This window comes from Heptranchias perlo, chromosome 1, assembly GCF_035084215.1.
Source record: "Heptranchias perlo isolate sHepPer1 chromosome 1, sHepPer1.hap1, whole genome shotgun sequence".
NCBI classification, from domain to species: Eukaryota; Metazoa; Chordata; class Chondrichthyes; order Hexanchiformes; family Hexanchidae; genus Heptranchias; species Heptranchias perlo.
The window spans coordinates 184,497,934-184,513,746 of record NC_090325.1 but is presented as its reverse complement, the minus strand read 5'-3'; the positions used below and the strand labels follow the sequence as shown (position 1 = coordinate 184,513,746).

The following is a 15,813-nucleotide window of genomic DNA, read 5'->3' as shown; positions in this document are numbered from 1 at the left end:
ATAATAGTGACAATTGGGGGAAAAACATAGATATTACTGCAAATGATCCGTCAATGATTGATTGCTTGGAGCAGATTTTATAATCTTCAGTTATAAGTTTCCATCATTAACTTCCCACCCCCTCAAATGTTCAGTACTGGTTTTGCTGAAGATAGTGGCATCGATTTTAACCCCCACCCCGCTCCTGATCGCAGCCATCAGCAGGCTCCCCCCCAACCAGATCAAAGTCTGAATCCTTCCACCACCCCCCCCGACTCCCAATTGCGACCGGAGACTTCCTCTCCCCCCACTGACTGTTGGAGACCGTTCCCGTGGGTCCCCAGCTGCAGCCTCCTGCTCCAGCCCACCAGCAGGGCTCTCAATCTGGCCGGCTGTAGGGCGGGAGTCTATTTAAATGAGCCCTGCCGTTAAGATCAGCAGGGCTTCTACATCCCCGGACATGTCGGGTTCTTCTCCTGCTTCCGGGCTCCCCCGCCCCCTCCCCGCCTCCCGGTTAATATCGGGGTCAGTGTATTTGACTAGCCCTGCCACTGTACATGAATGTTTTGCTTACCGTAAGAATTTGATTGATTTTAAGCATGAGGCTGTCCAACACCTTGGGGCTGAGGAAGTCCTTTAGTGATGTATTCCGCCCATTCACATAATAACTGGGGAAGAACAAGCCATTTTATTGAGACAGTATGCACTTCAGATGATACAAGTAATGAAAGCCAGTGAATGCTTGCCTCTGATTACAGAGGGGTGGATTTAGCTCTTTTCATGAGAAGAGCTTAATTGCTCTGACTAATAAATGAAAATAAAGATGGTGGCTGCGAGCTGCTTTGCTTCCAGAGTTTCTGTTCAGCTCCTGGCAAACATGATACATCACTAGACATACTTAAATAACACCTCTTCCCCTTCTCTTCCCCCCCCCCCACCCCTGCCAAAATATGACCCATTGCCCTTAGGGACATCAAACTGTACAGATTGGGAGAGACCATTTCCATTCATCAGGCCAGTCACAAAGGTCATAGACTTTCATGTCCCACTTTCTGTCTCATACCCTTCACTATCCCTATCAGCCAAAAATATATCCATCACCCATGAGATATATAACTGCAGCCATTGGCTCCTGGGTCTGTTATTCCACATAGCCTCTGTGTAGGAAGTTATATCGTAACCATGTATTCAACTTCTCATGTAACCTTCGAGCCTGCGTCTCCTTGTCCTAGAGCTCGAGTTAAATGGAATCGATAAATTGGATTGCATAAGGATGTTCAATGCTAAGATCTTAAATACCTCAGTAAGATCATCTCTAAGCCACGTAAACATCTTCCATACCCAGTCTCTCCTCAAAGCACCAATGTCCAATCCCAGTTATTAACTTTGTTTCCCTTCTTTATACTCCCTCCAAGGCCAGGATGTTTCCCATATGGTTCAGTGCCCAGAACTTCAATCGTCAAGGGGAGGGCAGACCAGTGCTCTCACTATTATCACGAGTCATCACTTCCTGGACTTGTGCTCCATCTCGTGTCAAGGGCAACGTTAGGGCCGTGCAAACTGTGCAATTGCACGAGGCCCCGAACGGATCGACTGAACGTTTAATATCATGGTCTAATAAAATGTAGGCTACCTCAAACCAAAGCTTTGCACGGGGCCCCGAAGATCCCGTTTGACTTTTTCACCGCCCCTGCACCTTGGCTCAGTTGGTAGCATTCTCGCCTCAGAGTCAGAAGGTCATGGGTTCAAGTCCCATTCCAGAGACTTGAGCACATAATCTAGGATGACACTCCAGTGCAGTACTGAGGGAGTGCTGCACAGTCGGAGATGCCGTCTTTTGGATGAGACGTTAAACCAAGGTCCCATCTATCCTCTCAGGTGGACGTAAAAGATCCCATGGTACTATTTGAAGTAGAGTTGGGGAGTTCACCCCGATGCCCTGGCCAATATTTGTCCCTCAAACAACGTCACTAAAACAGATTATCTGGTCATTATCTTATTACTGTGTGTGGGAGCTTGCTGTGTGCAAATTGGCTGCCACGTTTCCTACATTACAACAGTGACTACACTTCCAAAGTACTTCATTGGCTGTAAGGTGCTTTGTGATGTCCGGAGTTCATGAAAGGCGCTGTATAAATGTAAGTTATTTCTTTCTTTCTAGTCAAAGCTGAGGTGTATCATTATAAGTACATTGTAAAAAGGGTTACTTACTGGTGCCAGGTGATCGCGTCAAGGACTTTCCCTCCAATTTCAAGAAACCTAAGATAGAATAAAGAAAAAAACCCACTTCAAATATCATTAGAGTTAAAAGATAAATTTGAAATGGAAAAAAAACCAAATCCATAATTATGACTCTGTCATTATTTTGTGAATTATAGAGGATATCACAGCATCAATGGTCTGATGTGATGCTTAGACTACATAACATTCAAGCAATTATACATTAGATTAACAAATAAAGGTATGTTTTTGACATTTATCTGTTGGGGCTTGGGCTGGACTTCAAGAGTGCAGCATTAATACAGCTGAGTATCATCGTCAATATACGTGGCAAAAAGACAAGTGCAAACAGAGACAGACAGAAAAATTGAAAAAGTAGCAGCAGAAACATGGAAAAGAAAACAGAGAAAGGGAAAAGAATAGAAACAGGCAGCAAGAATGGTGAATTGAGAGGAAAACTCACGTCCTCCACCACCTCGAAGGACAAGGGCAGAAGGTGCATGTGAACACCTTCAACTTCAAGTTCCCCTCCAAATCACACACCATCCTGATGGACATATGTCACTTCATCTTTACTGGGTCAAATTCCTGGCACTCCCTACCTGACAGCACCGTCACAACATGGACTGCAGCGGTTCAACAGGGCCCACCACCACCGTCTGAGGGTAACTAGGGCTGGGCAATAAATGCTGGTCTTGCCAGTGACGCCCACATCCCGAAAATGAATTTAAAAAAGCAAATGAATTAACTGCAGCCGAGGGGAAAACAAAATGATAGAAAGACCTGATAGAAGTCTTTAAGATTACGAAAGGGTTTGATAGGGTAGACGTAGAGACGATGTTTCCACTTGCGGAGGAGACCAGAACTAGGGGCCATAAATATAAGATAGTCACTGATAAATCCAATAGGGAATTCAGAAGAAACTTCTTTACCCAGACAGTGGAGCTCGCTACCACAAAAAGTAGTTGAGGCGACCAGCATAGATGCATTTAAGGGGAAGCTAGATAAGCACACGATGGAGAAAGGAACAGAAGGATATGCTGATAGGGTTAGATGAAGTAGGGAGGAAGGAAGCTCGTGTGGACCATAAACACCAGCATGGACCTGTTGGGCCAAACAGCCTATTTCTGTGCTGTTCATTCAATGTAATTCTATATTAGGACAACAAAGAACAAAAGATCAAAAGGTAATGACAGAAAAACAAGAGAGGTGAATCTAAATAAAAGAGGAACTGATCAGAATACAAGGAAAGAAAGTTTCTGTTTCTTTAATTCAGGGTTTCAGTGTTTACCCCTGATTTTAGCTGACCGGTGCTAACTTTATGCAGTGTTCTCTGTCTCGCTGACCATTTCACACTCAAACTGCCACAGACTATGAGATGGACACACAAAGCTGACCTCGAGCCCTGACCCCTCCCCCAGCTCTGTGTTGAGGTTTGGCTCATTGTGCTGCCAATCTAAACAGGCACCACACCTTCCCCCTTCAGTGTGGAAGGGTCATGGCAATGCATTGTCCGACAATCTAGTGGAAGCCATTCTAACATTACAGGTGCAAATGCTTCTAAAGTGTATTAACAAACCCCATTGTCTTATATGGATATGAAATGCAAGCAACAATTCTGTTAATCACTTCATCTAGTCCCTGTTTATGGGCCTAATTAACATTCCCAGATAGGCCCCACCTGCCCTCTCAGGTGGATGTAAAAGATCCCAAGGCACTATTTCAAAGAGCAGGGGAGTTCTTCCTGGTGTCCTGGCCAATATTTGTCCCTCAACCAACATCACTAAAACAGATTATCTGGTCATTTATCTCACTGCTGTTTGTGGGACCCTGCAGTGCTGCTATGTTTCCCTCCATTACAACAGTGACTGGACTTCAAAAGTATTTCGTTGGCTGAGAAGTGCTTTGGGGCGACCTGAGGATATGAAAGGGACTATATAAATGCAAGTTCTTTCTTTTCTTCAACCCAAAATCCCTTGTTGGCAAATAGGCAAAAGTCGCGAAATGCCGCAGTGGGTATTCCTTTTCTACACATCGTCTCGCTGGAGGAGAAGTCTACAGGACAATCTTTATGAATGAGCGCTTCCAGCATAGAGCCCTCACCCACCAGCAGGGCATGTGGGGAAATTGCTGGCTATTAACAGATGGAAAACCGTGGGGAGCATGCCCACGATTTCCTGATTTATGCTCCCGGCTGGCAGGGCTCTGCTCTTGGAGCAGACGTTTGTAAGATTGATGAGTAACTCACCCTTTTAGCAGGGTGACTATCGGTCGTTTCCGAGGCTGGCCGATATCAGGTCCATAGAGCCCTGTGTGGTTGAAGGCCCTGAAAGTGTGCAGCAGACTGTACAAGTGCTGGAAGTCTTGTCCGAGTTGGGTGCCGCGAATTTTTATGTGAGCCTTCTTTCTAAAACTGTTGGGCTCTGTGAACACAAGAGAAAGAAAATCACCAAGTGACAAAGTTACATGTCGTCTACCCACCTCCTGATTTCTCTTAAGTATCTGGTCACAAACAGTAACAATTTGTGGATATCTCCACAGACCTACTTTAGTTCAGAGTTTCAATAAAGGACCCTTGGCTTTCTTTCAAATGCTACTGAGCATTTGATTGTATTTTAACTTCGGATTTACTTTGTTAAGTTGAAGAGCACACAGATGCAGGGCTATTGGGAAAGAACAGGGAATGGGGCTAATTGGATAGCTCCTTCAAAGAGCTGGCACAGGCACGATGGGCTGAATAGCCTCCTTCTGTGTTGTATGATTCAATGTGAAACGCTAAGTGGTAGTAGGAGCAGCATCATCAATCTAGAGCAGCAGTGAGTAGCTGGGTTAATTCAGACTTTCTAGCTGGATATCCATAAGTTTACTGCTTTAACATCAACCATTAAGAACAGAAATGGAGACATCGGCTGGTGTGGTGCAAATAAATCATATTTGCAAAGGACCTTTCCCTCCCTAGTGAGGTGGGGTGAAGTTCCAGTGTTGCCCCTAGAAAGTAGTAGAACATAGTGCATGGATTGTCCACTGGTTAATGGATGTGGTGTTAAAATGTAACGCAGAAACCAACCCCACCACCTCTTCTCACTCACACACACACACACACACACATATACAATGGTGTTGCGTTCCTTTTCCATGAAATCAATCCTTCTGCCCCCTTCATTGTCGAGCTGAATCAGATCATGAGTGTGCTCTGGAGTTAAACTGACCAGAAGGTGGAATAATGTTCAAAATCATTTAGGTCAAGAATCCTAGCAGCTATTTCTGAAAGGAGACTTTCATCTAACTGCCTCAACTGAATTCAGACCTGTTCTAGAGGCTAAAGGACAGTGTTTTAATACACTAGTGCATTAACTTCATAAAAACTTTTATAGCTTTTTGAAAGAGATTGTATAGCCCCTTTTTAATGATTCTATTCCATATGTCTCCCCCTCCCCTGAGAAAACTCAGCGTTAACCTACCATTGCCAAGTTCCCAGGACATGTTATATTGTTTTGTCGCACAGTACTGCAGGAGCTTTTGAGCGTTTGTACTGTCCCATGCATAGTTTTTCCTCAATAAGGCATTAAGACCAAAGATCAAATGAAGCCCAGAGCAGTTTGCAAAACTGTGCAAGATGTCCACGGATCTTTCTGTAAGTAAAAAATAATGGTCAATTATAGATCACATTAGATACTTGCACACACACACTCCACTCACATAATAACGGTGCAATACTGCATCGTACAGTGTCACAAACAATCTTACTAGCACCACGTGTTCAATCATGTGCTGGGACTTTACAGGTTCTACTCAACCTCTGCAGAAATAAGCACCCACACCAAGATTACCAATAGTGAGGAAAACCCGCTTTTATACGATGAAAGTGAACAATATCGCTTTGCCCTTTTTGGTATAAAAATGATGGAAAATCTGCCTGTTACCTGAAATTGTAATGTTCTTAAAGTCGTTTTGGAATTCCTCTCTCAGGATGACAGGTGCTTGTGAGGCCCAAAGAAACGTCAGATATTCTTCTACTTCAAAAGGAATTGGATTTAGACACTCACCTATCAGGAGATAAACCACAAAAACGGTCAGTCGCTTATGCACTCGTGTCACTGGAAAAGCTCATCCCTAAAGATACACACAAGTTCACATTCCCAACGGCAATTTCTACGGCCCATTTCTAAAAAAACATCTGGAACTATGTGCATCCTCTGCAGAGACAGCAGAAGCTGAGTCTGCAGGTGGAAAAACACGCATTGTTTGTGGGCACCTTAGCCTGGAAACCGAGTGATTTATTTTGTTAGCAGCCTTATATCAAATTCCTCTGTTATCTTAACGGGGTCATTGGCCCTTTAAAGTAAAACATTTTTTATGCCTCCCTTAAAATAGAAGAGAGAGGGGGTGAACATGTTAGATGTTCATGTGAAAACACGACTCACAGTCGTTTCCAGGCTACAGGAAGGATTGTGAAATCCAGTTAACGTATATTAGGTGTAGATGGATAATCTCTTTCTAGTTGCTTACTATAACGGTCAGCACACGCTCCGTTTATCAGCAATTTAATCCAAACTCTAATTTTAGAATCAGTGCCAATGAGCCAAAAACAATAAGAGAAAATGCTGGAAACACTCAGCAGGTTGGACAGCATCTGTGGGGAGAACGGAGGAGTTAACATTTCGGGCATGGACCTTTTGTGAAACGAAAATCGAGAGATGCACTGCTGGACTTGGTTCTAGGGAATGAGGCAGGCCAAGTGGAGCAAGTGTCAGTGGGGGAGCATTTAGGGAGCAGCGATCATTTCAAAATTTGCAGATGACACAAAACTTGGAAGGGTGGTAAACAGTGAACAGCAGAAAAATGCAAAGCGATACATTTCAGTAGGAAGAACAAGGAGAGGCAATATAAACTAGAGGGCACAACTCTAAAAGGGGTACAGGAACCGAGAGATCTGGGGGTTTATGTGCACAAATCGTTGAAGGTGGCAGGGCAGGTTGAGAAAGCAGTTAAAAAAGCATACGGGATCCTGGGCTTTATAAATAGAGGCACAGAGTGCAAAAGTATGGAAGTCATGATGAACCTTTATAAAACATTGGTTCGGCCACAGCTGAAGTATTGTGTCCAGTTCTGGGCACTGCACTTTAGGAAAGATGTGAAGGCCTTAAAGAGGGTGCAGAAGAGATTTACGAGAATGATTCCAGGGATGAGAGACTTTAGTTATGTGGATAGACTGGAGAAGCTGGGGTTGTTCTCCTAGGAACAGAGACGTTTGCGAGGAGATATGATAGAGGTAGTCAAAATCATGAAGAGTCTAGACAGAGTAGATAGAGAGAAACTGTTCCGATTGGCAGAAGGGTCAAGGACCAGAGGACATAGATTTAAGGTGATTGGCAAAAGAAGCAAAGGTGATATGAGGAAAAACTTTTTTACATAGCGAATGGTTAGGATCTGGAATGCACTGCCCGAGGGGGTGGTGGAGGCAGATTGAATCATGGCCTTCAAAAGGGAACTGGATAAGTACTTGAAAGGAAAAAATTTGCAGGGCTACGGGGATAGCGTGGGGAAGTGGGACTAGCTGGATTGCTCTTGCATAGAGCCGGCGGGGACTCGATGGGTCGAATGGCTACCTTCCGTGCTGTAACCTTTCCACGATTCTATGAGTCTAATAGGCTGCTGAGTTGATATCACCCAAAGTCAAAATTATCTCCTATGTATGTGTGCGTGCGTGTATATACACATACATGCCTACACACATATGGTCGTGTGCTGGGAATAGGACACTTTATTATTGGTGCCTAGTACAGTACAATCAAGCTCTCCCAGCTCAGGTACAGTACCAGATATAAGGGTCTCCCTCCTCTGCCCCAAGAATAGGCCTCAACTGCAATCTCAACGTCCCCGACAACACCACTGGTTGCTTATATCAGCCATCCTTCTTGGTCTTCAAGTAAAATGGGCGAACTATGGGTAATTTTGTGGTCTGGACCAATGCACAGAATAGAGTTAAGATTGCTCCAAGCTCATTATCCATAGGACCCTTACAGCCAGTAGAGAGAGGGGAGGTCTTTATTCCTGTAAAGTTTCAAACCCAGATTGCAAAAGTTAAAAACGTCCTAATCCACTGCGCCAACTAGATCTCCTCCCAGCACGAGCATCCCACCGTGCTGACGTACATTTCAATTCATCAGAAAGCATCTGAATTTTATCTTTAGGTGGGTTTCATAGAATCTCACAGCCAGAAGGAGACCATTCAGCCCCTTGTGCCGGTGCCGGCTCTTTGAAAGAGCTATCCAATTAGTCCCACCCCTCTGCTTTTTCCCCATAGCCCTGCAACTTGTTCCTTTTCGAGTATATGTCCAATTCCCTTTTGAAAGTTACTACTGAATCTGCTTCCACCACCCTTTCAGGCCGTGCATCTCATAACATTTTGCTGCGAAAAAAAAATTCTCTTCACCTCCCCTCGGGTTTGTATAGATTCTTAAAAAAAAAATTGGAATACGGAATAGTGGGTTTATAAATTCTCTGTCGTATAGCCTCGGCTGCGCTCGCCAAGAGCCAACGAAGACTTGGGGGGGTAAAGGCTTTGCGGGTTCTTACCATCTCCCATCATAACTTCAGCAGAAGATCAGGGGAAACCCTGGAGAAATGGCCCTTTTTGCTTTTTCCCAAAGATTTCTGATGTTACAGCAGAAAATCAGGAGAATCTCCGACGGAAGTTTTAACCCTTGATGTCTTGCAATAGAAGGACAAGAAAATAAATCTTAACAGTAATTGGTGAGCTAAAAAAAAATTAAGAGGTCTCTGATATTATACACACAGCGAAGGGGAAGGATTTTTTATATGGAAGTTATGATCCCATGCAGGGTTTAATCTCAGTGTCACACGAGCTCCACTGTACTTGGGGTGAAAGCACAGATATTAGTGACAAACAGGTTCACGCAGACAGGAATTTCTAATAACAGACTGCATGATCTCAACCCTGCTTTTCACAGATGCAGAGCCAAGAGTTTATCATAGTATCACGGTGGGTACAGCACAGGAGGAGGCCATTCGGCCCATCGTGCCTGTGCCGGCTCTTTGAAAGAGCTATCCAATTAGTCCCCTTCCCCTGCTCTTTCCCCATAGCCCTGTAAATTATTTCCCTTCAAGTATTTACCAATTCCCTTTTGAAAGTTACTACTGAATCTGCTTCCACCAACCTTTCAGGCAATGCATTCCAGATCATTACAACCCGCTGCGTAAAAAAAGGTTTCCTCATGTCGTCTCTGGCTCTTTTGCCAATTACCTTAAATCTGTGTCCTCTGGTTACTGACCCTTATGCCACTGGAAACAGTTTCTCCTTATATACTCTATCAAAACCGTCCATGATTTTGAACACCTCTATCAAATCTCCCCTTAACCTTCTCTGTTTTAAGGAGAACAACCCCAGTTTCTCCAATCTCTCCACATAACTGAAGTCCATCATCCCTGGTACCATTCTAGAAGTCCTAGTGAGAACAAAGGCAGTGTCAAAATACATTACTCAATCAAAACACAGGCGATTTAAAATCTTTTACTCTGAGATCACTGTCTCAACCAAATTCTGCCTGAAACACAAACAGAGGACACATCTCCTCATAACCAGCATCTGGCACTTCACTAAGAATTTCAGAAAAGATAAAACATTCAAATCTATCCCATCACAAAAATATTAATAATGTAGGACCAGGAAACGCTTATAGACCCACGATCAACAAAACACTTCATTCATTCATTCCCTCAGCCTTTCCTTATATTTCTCCCGAGAGCCAGTTGTGAAATCGAGGTTCCCTCCACCAGGACCGTGTATCCAGTTTGAAATCAGGACCAGGGTATTTTCTGCATACTTTCCCCCTTGTGTACACAAACAAGCACATCGGATACACAAACAAACTGCTGGTAGAGTTTGACCCAAGGTCAGAATTTACTTGGTGCTTTCTCCCCGTTCCGTGTGTGTGTGTGTGTGTGTGTGTGTGTTGTTCTACCATGCTTCCTCAGCCAGCTCTGCTCCCTCCACCCTGTCTGTCTGCAATAATGGAGCAGGCGTGGAACAAATAGATTTTAAAAAGCTCTTCAGGGTGGAGATTAGACAGTAATGACTGGGATTAAAAGTAACCCGATTTCAGATGGCTATACTGCAGACATAAACCGATTATTTCAAGAAAAATATAGCTAGCTCAGACATTCCATGCAAATAATATAGAAGGTGTATTAATTCTGAACTGTACGACAATCAGGAATGGAGGGAAGACACTGTTCGTGTTAGGCGAGGCACAAAACCAAATGAAGATTCTCGCTTGGCATCTCAGGTTTCAAAATAACCTTGGAGCTCCTTGAAGAGATGTAAAAATGTTGAAGGTTCCTCGGAGAAACTGAGTGGTCATTTTAAAAATGTAAAAAGTGGCCTCCCCCACCCCCAAAAAAAAAAGTATAAACGAAACCCGCTATCTTCCTGTTTGCATCTGCATTTGTTTTGTGTCCCGCTCAGGTATGGAGTTCACCCTAGAGATGGCTGCATCTTTGGGGAGAGGGTAAAAGAATAGAGGTGGAGAAGAAGAAACATCCATCCCTTCAATTTACAACAACAACTTGCATTTATGTAGCGCCTTTAACATAGGAAAACACCTCAAGGCGCTTCACAGGAGCGATTATGAAACAAAATTTGACATCGAGCCACATAAAGAGATATTAGAACAGGTGACAAAAAGCTTGATCAAAGATTTAGGTTTCAAGCAGCGTCTTAAAGGAGGCGAGAGAGGTAGAGAGGCGGAGAGGTTTAGGGTTGGATTTAGTAATGGATTAACAAAACCCGTGCTCTTGTGGCAAACTAGAGCCCGGTGTTAAATTGGGCATCACTTGCAGAAACGAAGAACAAACTTTGGGAAGAGAAGCTGATGGTTTGTTGCAAAAATGTCACAAAATTAAAGGCGATCATATTATGGGGTGGATGCAGGTCCGGGGGGTGGGGGACTTAGTGAGTGGCAGTGAATTTTTTTTTACAAGGAAAATGACTTCACAAGTATTTATAAAGTAATTGAACTTTGTTTTGCAACTTTCCACGCGGAACAAAAATAAGGAAGTGTCTTTACTGTATGACTTTTCCAGTAATATGCGGCATATTTGCTGTGCTCACAGTTTATGAAGTCTAGTTAGCAGGATTGGAGTATTTACTCAAACATTTTCACTTACATATCCTGAGCTGCTATTTTTTTGGAGAGGATGAGGGCTGGGGTCGAAGGGGCAGCTATCAAGTTACTTTACATTCTCTTCCCTGCCCCTCCCTCCACCCCACAGCCCTCGGTCTCTCCATCTATGAGGAACGGCAGAAGTCCCACTGCTCGGCCTCTGCTGATGCTGCTTGTGACGAATCACTCGGAGATGTGCGAGAGCATCCCATCTTTACTCAGCATCTGATCCTTTCTCTCCTTTAGGTGGAGAAGCAACTTCCCCTCCCCCCGCCCAATTCGGACAAGCTGGGCCAAGATTGGAAACTCACTGTGGGGCTGAAATTACTCCATGCTTTGAAGGTAACACAAGCATTAATTGCATTTTACTGTGTCACTGGTGCATTAGCATGAATGAAACTTAGCCCAATTTTTCCCCCAAGCTCCCAAAATTCCTCCCAAGAATGAATTGGTTTAATATATGTTAACACGCAGACATTGTGTTACATGTTTTTGGGGGGCTTGTTAAACACCAATTAAAGGGAAATGTGAAAATTTCCACATCCTCACCTTCTAGCTCCCCTCACTTTAATGACGCCCCCCCCCATTGAGTTGACATTAATGAAACAAAGAGTCAGAGATCCAGTACAGAGCAAAGTGGAAGAAATTGTGACTCAACTGTAGGTCCATACAGTTGCACAGATGCATCAGCAAAGAGGGAGAATCCAGCATTACCCCAGGCAGGACATCTGCTGCCAGAGACAGAGATACTTGGACTTCACCGAGGAGCAATGTGTGAGGAAAATGACCAAAAGAACAGCTGAAACAATGTGCCACCAACAGTGGCGAAAATGACAAAGTCCCTCAACTTTTTTTGCCAGAGGCTCCTTCCAGGCAACTGCTGATGGAACTGGCAAGGATGAGTCACCTTATGATTCACTGCCATTTGCGTAAGTCACTGGTGCCGTGTTGTGACATGCTGGTGAGTAATATTAAAACTCAGTGCCAGCATGGAGCAGTAGCAGAGGGTGACTGTTTTTTTGAAAGATATGGCATTCCCAGAGCACAAAGACTGCAGCCATGTGACCATCAAAGCACCTGTGTTCATTAATGGAAAAGGACCTCACTTGATCTGTAGCCGCTGTCAAAGACATATTGCATGTGAATGTACAGTTTGCAGCAAGTGTACTCAGTGCCCATATTTTGCAATCCTCATTTATTTCCAGGGTGAAGACAACTTGAATTGTTGGCAATATGGCTCAGGACACTGCTACACAATCTCTGTATCTCAAAGGGGAATTAAAAACCATACGACAATATACATCCGAGAGACAGGAAAATAATACGGTATTCGGCATGCTCAAACAATGGTTTCGACTTAGTGTCTAGGTTTAAAATGGGCTGTTATCCCATCAGTGGCAGGCAGATCTTAGTGACTGAACGCCCTGTAATTTTCAACTAGTAAACATCAGTTATCCGTTGCTCCAAACCATGTTTTTGCAGGGAAAGAAATTTTGGACACCCTGCAGTTAGAAATAAGTCAAAGAGAGACTAAAACTTGTTTTTAAGCAGTTTGCAATATTCTTGCCTCAGATAGAACTGGCAAAGTGTAGCAGTGAGAAGCACACTGCAAGGCACAGCCTCCACACCACGATGCATCTTACCATTTAAGGTATCCTTCCTTTCAGCATTCTTTTCGCCCCCCCCCCCACCACCACCAAATGTGCTACTTTACATTTCTCTGCACTGACCTGCAGCTATTACCTATCTCCCTATTCTGCTAACCTGTCTATGTTCTCCTGCATTCTCCCTCAGTTGCCGTGTCCTCTAATTTGGTAGCACCAGCAAATTTCAATCTCGCTGCTCAGTTTCTTTACACCAGTCTTCAATTACAATTAGCATTGCTGGATGAACAATCCCTTCTTTCAAAAAATAAACTTTTGTTCAGCCGCAATCGCAGTTCTTTCATGGCTGGCCTTACTTAAAATCACAACATGCTTTCCAATCTTAAGAGAATGCCGCGGTGTAAACGATCTTGTCTTGGTTTATGACCATGCCAGAGTTTACCTTGAGTGTTCGGAGATTTCCAGCCATATTCCTGTGGTAAAGATGGACGATCATTTGGTTCAAATAGAATAAAGTCAGCTCTGGTTCCACCAAACCTCAGGTATCCAGGCGACAGGCCTCTGGCTAAAGTGATTAGTTTCTGAGATCTAGGTACAGAAAAGGTCTGCATTATAAAGTATTACGCATAGTGATGTGTTCTTTCCAAATCTCACACAGGCCCATCCTTACACGGTGCTAAATTCAGAAAAGTATCAATATTGTCAAATAAGCCATTCCATCATCCTATGAGATCAAGTTACTCCGCAAGGTTGGGGGGGGGGGGAAATCTCCTTTTCCCAGGGACTCTTCAAAAAAAATGGCCTGAACAAATATGTAACTGGAGCAAAATTTAATGATTGTTTAAGAGTGGAAACAGAGAAATAAGGTGCTATCCATATTCCAAAGAGGGAATCAATCTAATCTGGCCAGCACAGACCCTCCAGTCACATCAATTATTGGTAAAATAATGAAATTAGCCATCAGGTTTAATGAGAATTAACTGAATGATAACCAGATAAGCAGAAAGGGATGATCTTGCCTGATCAGCCTGATCAGTTCCACAGCTCCTATCTCCCTCAGTCCTGTCGAGTCACAATGGAGCAAAAGCAATTCGGTTTCAACCCAATTTTCCAGTTGCTTCTTCTCCCATTTCTCTTACTGAAGACAGGAGCTGAGTTGGAACATGTATCTCAGTACCTATACATGAAAAAAGAAATCAGATACTCGTGTTTGCACACCCAGAGTGATTGCATATCCAAACTGGACTGAGTCCCAAAGTTCCAATAACTGTGGGGAAAGTAGTTCAAAAGCAATCCAAGCTAAACTTCGGATTTATTTTTCTAGTCCAGTGTCAACTACATGGCAGGTACATTTGAAACACTGATTTTTTTGCATCCCCTCCCCTTCTATGTAAAGCACCTCGGGATGTTTTCTATGTTAAGGTGAGATATAAATACAAGTTATCGTACAGAGAAGGAATGACAGCTTTATTCAAAGCATTGAATTAGTTACCAAGTTGCTACCAAGGAATGAATGAAAAGACTTCCATTTATATAGCGCCCATCATGTCTTCAGGATGTCCAAAAGTGCTTCACATCCAATGAAGTACTTTTGAAGTGTAGTCACTGTTGTAATGTAGGAAACGCAGCAGCCAATTTGTGCAGAGCAAGGCCCCACAAACAGCAATGAGATAAATGATCAATTAAACTGTTTTAGTGATATTGGTTGGGGAATAAATATTGGCCAGGACACTGGGAGAACTCCCCTGCTCTTATCGAACAGTGCCATGGGATCTTTTACGTCGACCTGAGAGGGCAGACGTAGCCTTAGTTTAACATCCCATTTAAAAGATGGCACGTCCGACAGTGCAGCAGTCCCTCAGCACTGGACTGGAAGGAGTGCAATAATATTTAGAAACCGGTTGAAACCCATGTTTATTCAATGGGTCACTGAGCCATTGTTTATACAACAAGGATAAAGAGGAAACGAGATAGCCTTTCCATAATAAAAGCAGAGAATTCCAGAAAATATGCTTTCTGTGTATGGAGAGAATGGCATCAGAGAAATAATACCAGTGTAAAAATAGCTGCTTCCATGTAATACATTACTCTGTCTTAAAACTGTTTCAATAACTATATTTATCACATAAAAAGGCAAAATATACATCGAAAGTGGTTTGTGATAACATTATCATCAGCTAAACAATGCAGCCCATTAATTTGCCACATGTCAAACTCAACATCTTCGTTATTGTGGCTTCCTTTGCAGTTTCCTTAGTGGGAGCTGAAAGTACAGGAACCAAATTGTGTACGGAGCACAATCTTGATCAACAATTAATAATCCCCCACACCCCATGGCTCTTTTTTGGAAGTCCCGTTCCCTGTAGCTAATTTTGAAGTTGAACCCCAACCTCTCCAACGACAGAGAGGCCCCTCCGTCATCTTCCCTGTACTCTTCCTGCACAGCAGCTCCAACGCTGTAGGAAATAGGAAAAGGAAACTGGATGCAAAAAGCAAAACAAAAAAGGTGATAGGAAGAAAAAAGGAAGATGAGAAACAAAAGTGGAGGAGAGATGAAAATAATGGGGGAAGAAAGAGAAACTACAAGCAGAGAATACAGTGAAAGAGAAACAGAAGTGAAAGAGGAGAGGGACTGAGACAAGTGGAGTACTGATAGAGCAAAACACTGAATGAAGTGAGAGAGAAAAGCAGAAGTAAAGGAGTGAGAAGCATTTTTTTGGCTCCAGGCGTGTGAGAGGCTGAGAGTTTTTCCAATGGTGCCCAGCCTGAAAATATTTGAGAACCGCTGAATCAAAGTTTTGTTCAAAGATGACAATTGGCTTGAG

At 43.4% G+C, this 15,813-nt stretch overlaps 1 protein-coding gene across 1 annotated transcript in view; it reads right to left on the bottom strand.

The window, feature by feature from the left end:
• The window catches only part of hpse (heparanase), a 33,196-nt gene that overhangs the window by 15,613 nt on the left and 1,770 nt on the right, over positions 1 to 15,813 (bottom strand). Inside the window, exons 2-7 of the mRNA XM_067994383.1 lie at positions 13,431 to 13,576; positions 6,123 to 6,245; positions 5,661 to 5,831; positions 4,448 to 4,622; positions 2,191 to 2,238; positions 554 to 647 (exon numbers count right to left, since the gene is read on the bottom strand). Of these exons, the coding sequence (XP_067850484.1) occupies positions 554 to 647; positions 2,191 to 2,238; positions 4,448 to 4,622; positions 5,661 to 5,831; positions 6,123 to 6,245; positions 13,431 to 13,576 (757 nt within the window). The remainder of the gene's footprint in view (positions 1 to 553; positions 648 to 2,190; positions 2,239 to 4,447; positions 4,623 to 5,660; positions 5,832 to 6,122; positions 6,246 to 13,430; positions 13,577 to 15,813) is intronic.